This window comes from Acanthopagrus latus, chromosome 13 (assembly GCF_904848185.1).
Source record: "Acanthopagrus latus isolate v.2019 chromosome 13, fAcaLat1.1, whole genome shotgun sequence".
Classification (NCBI taxonomy): domain Eukaryota; kingdom Metazoa; phylum Chordata; class Actinopteri; order Spariformes; family Sparidae; genus Acanthopagrus; species Acanthopagrus latus.
The window spans coordinates 18,307,404-18,320,849 of NC_051051.1; the positions used below are offsets into that span (position 1 = coordinate 18,307,404).

The window sequence follows — 13,446 nt, forward strand, 5'->3', positions numbered from 1 at the left end:
CTCGGGCCCTAAAAATAAAGAATCGCTTCAAAAACAATAGGGTCCTTGCAGGTTCCCTGCTCGGGCCCTAATAACACCCAAACAGTGAACATACACATGTGCATTATGTCAACCAGAGTTAAAAGTTCTGTACTTGATCTCACTGTACACTGTACCAAACAGCAGACAGACACAATTAGAGACGAGCCGGTGAACATTTATTATTGTCAAAGTTAACTGAGTGAATGGACTGCCAGAATGGTACATATCAATGTTCCCAAAACATGACTGTTGCAGCTCCAGCACAGACAGGCATACCAGAACCTTGTTGTTTGGTTGCAGTTTAGTTAACCTAAAACAAAACCTTACCTACTAGTCTAGAAAGTATCATGGTTTGGGTTGAAATAAGTTAACTTGTATGTAATGTAACTAACAATATGTACACAAATTAAGTTACAATATGTATATACGGCTGTAGCTCAGTGGGTAGAGCTGGTGGACTGGTGATCAGAAGGTCACAAGTCAGGTCAAATCCGGGCCCCGCTGGGCAGAGCTGAGCTACATGTTGAAGTATCCTTGAGCACGATACTGTTGCTCCTGATGTGCAGATGGCACCTTGTGTGGCAGCCACTGCCATCAGTACGGGTCCTGCGATGAGCTGGCAACTCATCCTGGCCTATGCCCATTGAGTGAATTGGATTTGGCCCCAGTAAGCCCCACAGCCCCTTAAGGGGAAACAGCAACATCCCGCGACCCTCACGGATAAGCGGAAAGACAACGAAACAAAATGTATATACATATCATTGTTCCCAAACCATGACCATTGCAGCTCCACCAGAGACAGGTGTACCAGACCCTTGTTGTATGGTTGCAGTTTAGTTAACCTAAAACAAAACCTTACCTACGTGTCTAGAAAATCATGTGGTATTTGGGTTTAAATAAGTTAACTTGTATGTGATGTAACTAACATTATGTACACAACTTAAGTTACATTATGTATGTGACCCATCCATCCAAGACTCGGTCTCATCATCTGACTATCCCCTATCCCTGAGACAGGACAAGACAACAAACCCAAAATGTATCCTGATGGCCAGGCCAATGCAACACATGACTCCAAACATACATATGTATGAGTGGTACATTGTATAAAAACAAAAATCTTGAATTTGGCAAAAATGCATATGAAATAACACAACACAACATTTAGGATACATTTTGATATCGGTAAACAAGTCTATAAAAAAGAAAACATCCAAACAGTGATATGAAACATGAAAAGTGAACAAGTTACAAAATCATTTAAAGCAAAAACTGATAAAGACCACAGACAAGGTGCATGCATGGCCCAAATGTTACACATTGAATACTTTATTAAAACTAACAAAGGTTATATCCATTTATGAATTGCTCATAGAGCAGCTATTATATAATGTGGTTCAGAGATTGAAGGAGCCCTACATGTAATATGCAGGGGATGAGTACTGCAAATAGGGGTTGAGTTTACAGTCTACTGTTACAAGGCTGCTGTTCTCATTGGCCTGGCGCCGGTAGTACCTGCGTAGTACGGGACTGCCGGGATGACACTGTCTCACATGAAGGAAGTACTCATCAGGGCGACTTGAGGTGTAACCACAGTCCTCACACACAAAGATCTTGGAGCGTCTCTGACGGTAAGCATACTGTTGGTGGACACCATGAATCTTCCTCATATGGGACTCCAGAGAGCAACGCTGTGTGAAGGCTTTCTCACACAGCTCACACTTGTAGGGGCGGATTCCTGCAGCAGGTAGAGACAAAAGAGGTCTTTAACCTTTCTATGGATTCCAATTTACATTCAGAGTGGTATAAGTGGCTTATGTTTGTGTAAACCTCATAAGGAGGCCTTCGATCTATCTATGTTAGCAGACTAAGTGTCTCTGACCTATTTCACCTCTTAGTCCTTTGACTGATTAGTATTATATAATATTAGTATTAATAGTTAATCAATGAAATGTAGGTTACAATGATTCATTAATGAACATGGGGCACCACCCTGAAATTAGGGATCAATAATCAAATTATATACCTTTAGTCTCAAAGCCTAAAATTAATCAAATTGTCAATATTATTAAAATATTAATAATAAGATAAGAGGGAAGGCGTAAATCTGAGCACTGACCATCTCAATCCACAGAGTGAATCAGCATGAATGAGCTCCTAGCAAGCGTGATAACACCATTAGCATACAGTGCAACACAGTACAGTCAACCATACGTGGGACTCGGCAGTACCTTCACACAAAACATAAGCACAACAAAAGCATGTGTAACAGCATAGAAATAAGGCTGTCTTGCTGCAGTTAATTGTGCACAGCTGACCACTAGGGCGGCAGTACATAAGTATGGCCCTCCTCCTCTTCCTCCTCCCTCCTCTCAATGACGCGTCTCTTCCGGGTCCGGGCTTCCATACTTTGTGCTCCATTTGATGCCTGGTTCTCTCGGATGGTGGATGTCTGCTGCTGTGTGGGTCTTTCTCTCCCTCCCTCTGCTTGTGCAGGTTTGACTCTAAAAACAGGGAACTCTCATCAGCTGGCCAAAATCCACAGGTAGCCTATCACGTGACTCCACCACCAGCTGATTGGGACTGCTGCTGTTTTGTCTCTGCTGCTGCTTTGTCGCTGCAGCTGTTTTGTCTCTACCACATTTATGCACAACTTTGTCTCTCCTGCTGCTTTGTCACTGCGGCTGCTTGGTCTCTGCTATTGCTTTTATGTATGATGTTGTCCCCGATTCGTCGGGCTTTGTCTCTGGCAGTGACTGATTCATTGCTGCCTTTTCCCTTGGCTTTGTGCTGCTTGGTGGCGCTGCTGTCTTCCGGAATTTTGCTGCAGTCGGCTTGCGTGGAGCACTGCTGACATTGCACTTTTAACCTGGTTACTTTTGTCATTTTAACTAAATGATTGTGAAAAGTTAATCCGTTATTTTTGTATTATTTGTTTTGTTTTCTTTACTTCTGTTTGGATTAAGTAAATTGTTTTGCTTAGGCAACTGTGTTTAGCTTATTTTGTGAATTGTTCCTTGCTTTATTTTGTATATTGTACATTTTGGGATATTTATTTCTATTGTAACTTCCTTTTTCCCCCCCCAAGTGGCTGCAGGCTGGTGGTGGTATTGGTGAGGTGGGTGGTGGTGTTCCTTCTTCTTCTGTGTTGTGCGCCCTTGGACATTATTGATATCAGTGTGTGACTGCCACACATGTCAGTGTGAACCCCTTTTTCTTTCATTTAACTTTGTTGAGTCCCCTTCCCCTTCACTAGCTCCTTTCCCCACAAGTAGGCCTCAGCCCCTGATTAGGCGTCCTTTTACTCATTTGGTGTGAATCGTACTTTTGTGAGAACTTATATATTTCATTAATAAAATAATAAAAGTATTTTTGTAACTGAGAACCATGTGTCTTGCCTGTTGAGTGGAACAAACCTGTGTTTTTGATCTTTGTAAAATAATTCCTTGGGCATCTGTTTCTGCCCAAACAGTAGCCTCGTACTTGGGTCGCTCGTTGCTACTAGCGTGTGTCCGACTCGAAACTCCAACTCGTTTTGGATGCAAGCATGGAATCAGCTGTAGTGTCCTAACAGCTGATGAGGGCATTCTGTTATCACACAGCAGGATTGACCAGATGGAAGGACTGACCTTGGTGGTTCCGTCTCCTTCTGAAGATTATTTCTTCCTTCTGCAGGCAGTGAGGAACGACTAGGTTGTGCAGTGTTCCTCTATGGATCCAAAACAATAATAAAGAATATTCCAACAAAAACGAAAGTAAAACAAAAACTGTCTTGTCCAGTGAGGAAAGAACTGAAGCCTAGGCCAAGCGAAGTGGAAAACGTTTCTCAAAGTACACCCTAAACAGCAGTCTTCACATATCATCACCTTACTTTCTGGGAATGCGACAAGCAAGTGAGTGATGTCATGGTAATCCTGGCATGGTTTCCAGGCCAATAGGGAACGGGTCAAATTTTTGGGGGTGTGTCATACTTTGAGTCACAGTTCTTCACACCTTTTGGGCATTGGTTCAGTTCCTTTGTTCTTGATTCCTCAGGTTGATAAGGCCACTTGTAGTTAGGTTTTGATTTCCTTTACAGGCCTTCTCTTTGTTTGAGCCATGTGGCATGAGGCCCAGTGGCAGATATCTTAAGTAGAACCTTACTTTTGCTTTTTTTCTGATAAACTACTTGTGTTTGTACAGTAAGTCGTGTTTTGGTGCATAACACAGTAAATACAGTAAGTAGAAAGATAAAGGGCTGGTTTTTCATGTCAAAAGCACCAACAGATAAAGTGAAAAATTTATACTGGGCAGCAAGCCGCCAATTTGGCCGTCCTTTTTGTGGCTAGTTCCACGGATTTAGACAAAGGGTGGCAAATTGGCGGTCTGTTTTGGTCCGCCTCTGAGGTTACACTTATTTCCACCTCCATTGCTATCTAAATTTGAGGCGTCAATTTGCTGGCTATTGCGTGAGATGGCTGGAGGTGTCGATGACATGCACTGTTGTGCGACCCACAGCTGGGGAGTTTTAAAACCAGGAAACAGCTGATCACAGCAGTCAGTCCATCACTTCATTTGCGGATGTCAAGATGAGCAACTGGAAAGCCGCTGAGATCCAGGAGATGCTAGCATCTCCTCGGTCTCTGTAGCTGTTTGGTTGTGTCCGCTTGTTGTTGTAGCGGCAAGCTACGAACAGTCACTACTTTCAAATTAAAAGCCCCCCGCTAAGAACCCAGCTCTGAACTCCAACGGGGTACAATGTAAAGCTCTTATTTTGAACACAAATGCCTTGTTACTGTTCACCACCCAACTTCGTGCTTCACACACGTCACATGTTTATGCCTGCCTCATATCAATTTTTTTTTTTATGCTTCCTTTTGGAAAAGGAGGAATATTACATCTCCATTTTAGAAAGAGAGGGTGGCACATTGCCACCCTTACCCTTAGAGCAAATGTGCCACCTTTTCTATCCAAAAAGGGCTACTGACTGGACCTGATCGCACAAATGGGCTGACAGGAGTGCTCTGTAGATTCTGCAAACATCCAATTGCAGTGACCTTTGACATAGAGAAAATGTTCCACAGATTTCATATAAGATGAGAGGATTTATTTATGTTTGAACTTTAAGAGATTATTTATGTTTCCTGTGGTTTTTGTCCATCATTTTGGTGCAGCATCATCTCATGGCTGCGCAATTTAAGGAATGAAGTATCTTGCGAACCAGAATGAAAAAGGAGTATCCTGCAGCTGCAAACTTTATCAGGAAAAGCTTTTTACATTGATGATGGCCTCATCAGTGTGTGTGCAAAAGGGAGATTGCACCTCCACAAGTTCATCTCTTACAATAGAGAAGTCTTGGAGTCAATTCCTGTCAGTGGACGAGCCAGTGGAGCGCAGGATATCGATATCAGTCATGATGGACGCCCAGTCCAGACTGTTTTGGGAGGAATGTGGAGTGTGAACAGTGACAGTTTCTTGTTTAGGGTCGTCCTGGATGAGATACCAGCAACGTGACGGGGAATCATCTTGACTGTTGTCTCTGTTGGACACTTTAGGCTTCCTGGCTTCCTTCATCCTACTGGGAAGGACAATACAACAAGAAATGTGCCAAAAGAGTATTGGATGGGATGAGCCACTACCTGGAGAACTAGAGCCGTGATGGGAGAGCTGACTGGAAGACCTAAAGAATCTGAAGACCTCCAGATTCAAAGATGCTTTGCTCAAGAGAAGGCAATTACATCACTTTTCCGACACAAGTAGCCATGGTTAAGGTCAGTGCTTATACGTTCGAGTGGTGGATGACCACAGCTTTTGTGTGGTATGTCTCCTCTTTGCAGTTAACTGGCGGTAGCATTGGTGAGTCAGTGAACAAGTTAATGGAGACAATACTTGTAACTCCTGAGTCAGTAAAAAGGATCTTGAGTTTTGAACAATTCGTTCATGAATCACACATCACTAATAACCACTGTTTGATTCTTGAAATCACTAGATTTATTCAAATATGAAGGTCATCATGAATTGCAGTCATGAGCAACATGATTAGATGTTTTTTTTTATGGAACAGAGCTTGACTGTCTTCAGCATATTGTAAACATATATACTTTCAATGGTGAATACTTGCACGTTCCTGGATAAAACTATACAGATGTCCCAGTTTATGACTTTGACTGTCGTCCTCTCTGACATGATGATGTGTCGCTCTGGTGTGTCCATCAGAGTCATTAGCCCCATTCACACAGGAAAAGACACATAAAAGCTGCAGCAGCAGTTCGCCAATCCTCCACCAATGGTGATTCACACAGAGTGAAGCATCTGTGCCTTAAAGACGAACCGCCGTGAATTCACACAGAAAGCTGGCACTGGGGCTCTTCAAAACACCTGATTTCTCCTGTATTCAAGGTATTTCCCAGCATCCCCCCTGTCAATCTAACTCTCTCACTCATGGGGATGGAGGCCACTTTCTGGGGGAAAGTTCACTGACGTCTTGGTCCGGAGGGCTGACCATGGCAGTGATTTATTTTCATTATAAACACTCGGTGAGTTGCCAATGACAGATGCTGTTTTTTTGGGCAGAAATGTGACGAAGAGTCAGTAGGACAGGTGGGAGAATAGACGGGAGGACGGATGCCTATATCTGCTGCATTTTTTTTCTTATATAAGCTGCCAAAGATAGTTACAGTTACTGTGTTACTTTTGTTTGGTCATGTAAGGTTGCTTTGTGGGACATTTCTCTGTATTAAGTTGAGTGAGGGACCTGTGTAGTTAACTGACCGTTGACCGACACGGCACACCCACGCTCCGTGTCGCTTATCCGTTCACACTGGCATACTACTCAGTAATCAATAAACTGTAATAACTGAAGTCAGACAAAAATCATTTCTCTTAATGAGCACTTTTATTTTAAGTACGACTTGCTGCTAAAATGTCTGTACTTTTACTTCAGTAATATTTTGAATGCACATTTTTAAACCAGTTTATACTTGCATGAGTGTGTGTGTGTGTGTGAGAGAGAGAGAGAGAGAGAGAGAGAGAGAGAGAGAGAGACAGAGAGAAAGAGTTGCTGACCTGTGTGTGTTCGCATATGCCTCTTCAGGTCAAAGGTATCATTGAAACCTTTTCCACAGAATCGACAAGGATGTCTCTTTACCAGGCTGTGGCACTTTAGGTGGCGAGTCAACATACGCTGTAGAGGGAATATCTTGTGGCACACAGAGCACACAAAGTCGCCTGGGCAGGGGGAAGTACGGAGTCGGGGCTAGTATGGGAGAGATACAAACCTGGTTAAATAACATGACAATATGACATCACTGATCAGCATCTGGGTTTTCACAGTAAAAAAGTGCCAAGCATTCCATGGAACTCCAGTATTCATATTAAATCATATTTGATCATTAGGCTCTGCAGTTAGAAATCAGCCTGTGCAGCCTGTGTCACAAAAGTGACTGTTGAAAGCCCTAAATGTACCTTTTGAGGAGTTTTCCTAAATCAACTCTCATTTTCCACTTCTGCCATTAGAAGGGAGAAACCTTGTAAAAAGCTTCTTCTTCTTCTTCTTCTTTCTTTCTTTCTTTTTCCTCTTTTAATGGTGACTTGCAACCAGGTGAAGCATTATTGCCATTAACTGTCCAGTGTTTTGAAGATAGGTGAAAACACATGCTTTAAACCAACTTTCCCAAGCTGTTTTCAAAGTTTTTCTTTTTTAGGTGAATTATTTATTCGCTTTCCTATTCTAAATCTGCTCATCAGACACTCTCCCTTGCTAAATCTGCCCAGAGATCTTCCCTCTCTGATTTGTTGCTAGATCTGATACAGATGCTTTCCATAATTATCCCTATCCTGTAGCCTCTGCCACTGCATCTTAATTTTGCTCCATATGAAAGCTTTAGTTTCTACCCTGCTTATTGATATTGGCAGCTCTACTTGATCTGCAGTCAGTCCAGTTTTGGCAAGATGATCCAAACTTTAATTTCCTTTGATGCCTACATGAGCTGATACCCATAAGAACTGGATATCAATTCCCAGCCTGATAAATGTTTATAGTGTCAGAAAAACATCATAGAGAATATCCTGTCTGCAGGAGGTAATTTTATAGGAGCTGGAATTGTTTAGACTTGAAAATGTGTGTGTATGTTTTAAACGGACTTTGAAAAAAAATACTTCATGTTCCATAGATTCAATGTTGTATAAAGATATTGACAAGATACAAAGACCTAATGTCTCTTTATAATGATATATAAAAATAATCTTCTATTAAGTATATACCAATAACATGCCCTTTAATTTCTAATTTGCCATCAATGATCAGTTGAATAGTTATGAGGTTGCTCTAATGATTTGGTAATAATTAGTGAACACAAAACTCTATCTGTTCCTCATGTCTTGTCTGCAGAGATTCACATAGGTGCAGCACAGAGAGCAAAAGGAATCAGAAAATCGTATCATTACAAAATCTATAGCAGCAAAATGCCCAAGTAGAGACTGACTTATGTCTCATACATACACAAACATAACATATTGCCCTGAAACAATCTTCAGTGAACCTTGTGGAAGCCTGGCACAGGCCACTTTTGGAGTTGGTGGTAACAGACAAGGCTAACTGAAAGTGTCAAAAAGTGTCTTTACAGGCTGTTACAGATACTCCCAACTGACTCTTCAACAGACATCCCCCTCCATCTGACATGGACTTGAATTTGATTTGTTATAGCATGATCTTGTGAAATCATATTATAGTCAATGTGGAGCTCCTATTTGGTTTGTAATTATAGAACAATTCAGAAAAGTCGTGTCTGAGTGTAGTACATTTTTGCTCTAATAATGCAATATATTCTGTTTATAATTACAGTTTAGGAATTTATGTGTATGGTTTATAATGAGGATATAAATGTATGTATTATTTTAAATATCTTTCTAATTTGATATGAAATTAGCTTGTTAAATCTTATTAATTAGGATGTAACACTGTTTTTAGAACATATTTCTAGGTATTGCCGAATTTAATACAAATTGTGGATTATTACATTTTATAAGGGTACTTACCCTTACCACATTATTTCTTATTACCCTCCCCTCGTGCTACACCTTTTCTTCCTTTACATCATTGCTGATGAGTCACCTACACATAAAAACTATTGGTAGCTGTCTCTCCATTACCTTTGCTACTGTGGCTTCTACCGTGCTCACTGCCTGTTGTCTTAATGTCTGTTTTCTTTGTTGCTGTAAATGGCACAGTCTAACATATTAAGATGGTGCTACCATGTCAAGTCAAGTCAATTTTATTTATATAGCGCCAATTCAAAACAAACGTTATCTCATGACACTTTTCAATTGGAGCAGGTCTAGACCATACTCTTTAATTTACAGAGACTTAACATTCCCCACTTCAGCCAATTTCATCGCATTAGCTATCTGTTACTTGATCTTTCCCTAGTTGTCAGCAGCTCTATTAACAGCAATCACTGGCTAATGCTATTTGTTCATCTAATAGGACTGACACTATACTTGACATGAAACAACCTTACCTTCGCTCTGCTTACAATAGCCAATGTACTGGGAGGGTAGAAGGAACCCCTGAGCATCAGTGTTGACCAGTCCGGCCTGGCTTCATCCCCTGGTCCTCCTGACCCCAACAAAGGTGTGGGCACTCTAATTCCTACTGTTGTCCCACATTGTAAGTTGGCTACTGGTAGAGGCACATTGGCAGTCTGCTGGCTGTCATGCTTTCTTGCATTTTCACTCGCTATAAAATGATAAAAGAGGACAAATTTTTACTTCATAATCATTAACCAGGTCAAATAAATTACCACATACAATAACTACATACAGCTTAACAGGCATAAAAGCAATTGTATATGTCACTGCTTACTTTAGACAAAATGAATGAAAATACATTTAAAGATGCTTACCTACTATAACATCTTGTTTCCACTGAAGTTGTTCTGCCTCTTTCCATTGCCATGCTCTACATGTCCGTCGTTTCTTTTTCACAAGAAAAGACCTCGGCATCCTTTAGAGTTCTCACAAACTTATTCTTCCTTATTTTTTTGTCTTTTTTTAACTGACCCTCAACCTCTGATACTTGTTCTTGATTTCCACTGCCTTAAGTTTTTGCTCTGTTAAGGAAAACCTTGATATCACCTTCACTTCCAACCAATCCTCGTCCCTTAACAACCTACAAGTAAAATATCCCAGCAAAATCACAGCTCATTCACTGAGAAGACTGGTAGGTTGTAGGAAAGGGTGGGGGTGTGTTTTGACTGGACTACACCTGTGCTGACTGTGCGTGTGCATCATTTTAACTGGTCAACACTGGTTTTGCATGTCAGGTAGTGAGAATCCGGGGAGCTCCGCATTCAAGTGGCCCTTGGTATGCAAATATTTTCCCCTACCAAGCCCCAGCCCCAGACAGAGGGCACGGTCTGAGTAACAGGAGCAAGCACAGAGGAGCCACAGCCTTAACTGCTAGGTAAATCAAGTCTTTCTCTTTTTTCTGGCTTCTTTCTGTTGCAATTGTTTGGTGGGATTACAGAGCTTCTAAAAAGCCCCTGTCCCTCGTCTACTGCAGACTAGGACTGAAAGCAGCCTCTACAACCCTGAACAGAAAAAGGCAACATAGGAATGGATGGATGGATGGAAAAATAAAAACCTAATTTGTCAAATTTACAGCATTTTTGCCAATAGATTACTTGTTGATATAGCATTATTTTTTCCTAAAGACCTTTTTTTCCCCATTTTTCCAAGGTATACCGCACAACCATGTCTTATTGTCACTGCAGTGTCAGTACACTGTTGGCATGTATGCTGAAGAGGAAAATGAACTGTGTGCATATGATTTCACTGGATTCAGCATACAGATGCAGATGAGTCTAAACCCCATCATGCAAATAGCAATAGAGGTCACTTCAAGAACATCAGGAAACTGCACAGTAGTATTTCTAAGTGCTGTACCATCTGCAACTACACAGTTTCTTGAAGACGTTTCACCTGTCACCTTCTTCAATTTTAACTAACTGTAGGACAGTTGCAGACTTTTAAACTATGTAATGTCCGCACAGTGTCCTTGTTAAGGACACGTGTAAGTTTCCGAGTCATTAGGGCCACTTGTGGGTCACCTTAATGACCTTTGAAGCTCAAGGCCCTTGCACATAGAGAGGCCAGATTATCGCTGCAGCCGGCTGTTAGCCAATTCTCCACTGTTGGTCATTCATACAGAGCCGAGCATCTTTGCCTTCAAGATGCACCGCTGTGTAATTCACACAGAAAGCCAGCGCTGCAGTTCCTAAAGAGGCGTGACGGTCCATGTGTGCTTTCAAGGTTTCCTAGGGGTCCTCCTATCGGATAGTTTATAATCATATGGATGCTGTTATAATGTGTAGTGATCGAGATCCTGACCCACGAAACATCCTGGAAAGTGACGTTATGTTTGTCACTCTAAATTATGTAATTAAATCATCAGTCTGGCATATGTGGGGGAGGGAGGCCGTTTCTGGGGGAAAGTTCACTTAAGTCTCGGTCTGGAGGGCTAACCATCGCAGAGATTTATTTCCAATACAAATACTTGGTGAGTTAAAGTTATTTGCCGGTGACAGACGCTGTCCTTTGGGCAGAAATGAGATGAAGAGTCGGTAGGACAGACAGGAAGACAGACAAGCAGACAGACACTTTTTACATATAACTGCATTTTTTTTTCCTCATAAGTTGCCAAAGACAGTTAAAGTTACTATGTTACTTTTATTTTATCATGTAACATTGCTTTATGGGACATTTCTCTTTATTTAGATGAGTGACGGACCTGTGCAGTTATCAGACTATCAGACCAATATGCCCTTGATATGCGCAGCCGGCTTATCCATTCACAGTGGTTTGGTTCGTCAATAATGCGAACTAATACTCTAATACTACCTCCAGAAGCGGATCCATGCCGGAGCGAAATTTGATCCCTCACCGCTTCTGAGAAACTCACACAGATGCTGGGATGAAGAATTGGCACAGGATCCCCGCATCCCCCCTAATACTACCTCCAGAAGCGGATCCATGCCGGAGCGAAATTTGATCCCTCACCGCTTCTGAGAAACTCACACAGATGCTGGGATGAAGAATTGGCACAGGATCCCCGCATCCAAACGGCAGTGTGAATGGGGCTTCGGACTCTGAGTATTGATTCTCTAAGGACACTCCCACATAGAGTTTAAAAGACTGCAACTCTGCTCCAGTAAGTTAAAATTTAAGAAGCCTCTTGGATGAGAGATTTAACCTCTTCAAGAAACTGAAATACATCCAGTTGCCTACAATACAACATTTAGAATTTCAATGACCTGGATGACCAAGAACCTTCATTAACATGTACAGTAGCATAAATACACGTCAGAATGCACACTTATCTCTTCAGGTGGTTCAGTGGTTGTCAGTGGGATAATAACGGTAGAGGATAATTAAATGGTAATTTCAACAACAAATCTCCTGATACTGTGCGTTTATGGGTAGAAAGGTGAGTTAGTAAGACTGTCGAGTGTACTGTGTGTTCTTGCCTTTCGGAGCTCTAACTGTATGCAAAGCACCAGCCTGTGTGCTGCAGCATGAAAATTATATGGTAAATAGGTAGCTTCACCTTACTTTGTCCTGGACAAAAACTGACACATTAATTGATTCCTACCCAATTTCATTGTGGACAATTTTGTTGTCCAGTGACTTGAGTTTTACCACTTTAACACGGCATAGATGACCATGGACAGCAGAACTGTATATACTGAAATCATGTCTTTTCAGTAAATGATCAGATGACAGAAATCTCACATAACATTTTCCCAAGATGAGAGGTTCCTCAGGTGGTCATTCATTCTGCGAAACTGCTTATTCTTGCAGGGTCACAGGAGGCTGGAGCTGATCCCAGCTGACATTTGGTGAATGGCAGGGTAGATTGGGGACAAGTCAGAAGTTGGCACAAAGAAACAAACTGTCCACACTCAAATTCACCCCTATTGGGAAGAGAGTGACCCATTCACTACATTAGCATGACTTTGGGCTGTGGGAGGAAGACAGAGTACCCAGTGAAAACAGACAAAGGCACGGTGCATTGGGCAAATTTGACACAAAAAGGCCAAGCCGCCTGGTCTCAAACCCTCTTGCTGTGAGGCAACAGCCCAAACTACTGCACTGCCTGTCAGGCTCGGACAAAAGAGAGAGGACTCAGATGCAGAATGGTAGAAGTAATGTCAGGTTTTATTGACTGAAATTGCAACTCTTCAGCTTGAATGATAAATCAAATGACTATGAAACACTGTGGAGGACAAACAAGACATAAAACACAAAGAAAAGCGCTCCTGAAGGAGTAACCTAAACTACGGTTGAAATCTAAAAATTTAACTGAAAACAAAATCACTCCGAAGAGGTCAGCACTCAGGCTATGAAACTTTCTACTTTCTATAACACAAAAGGTACAACAAAAAGGTG

The 13,446-nt window shown here is 41.6% G+C and overlaps 1 protein-coding gene across 1 annotated transcript; it reads right to left on the reverse strand.

Annotated features, from left to right (window-relative positions):
* Nucleotides 1-1,436: 1,436 nt before the first annotated feature.
* Nucleotides 1,437-12,032, reverse strand: LOC119031590 (putative transcription factor ovo-like protein 3). Its single transcript, XM_037120167.1, has 4 exons — nt 11,942-12,032; nt 9,519-9,736; nt 7,066-7,255; nt 1,437-1,759 (listed from the first exon to the last, which is right to left on the reverse strand). Exons 1-4 carry the CDS (start codon nt 12,030-12,032, stop codon nt 1,437-1,439), a joined length of 822 nt encoding a protein of 273 aa, XP_036976062.1.
* Between the last annotated feature and the right edge of the window lie 1,414 nt (nt 12,033-13,446).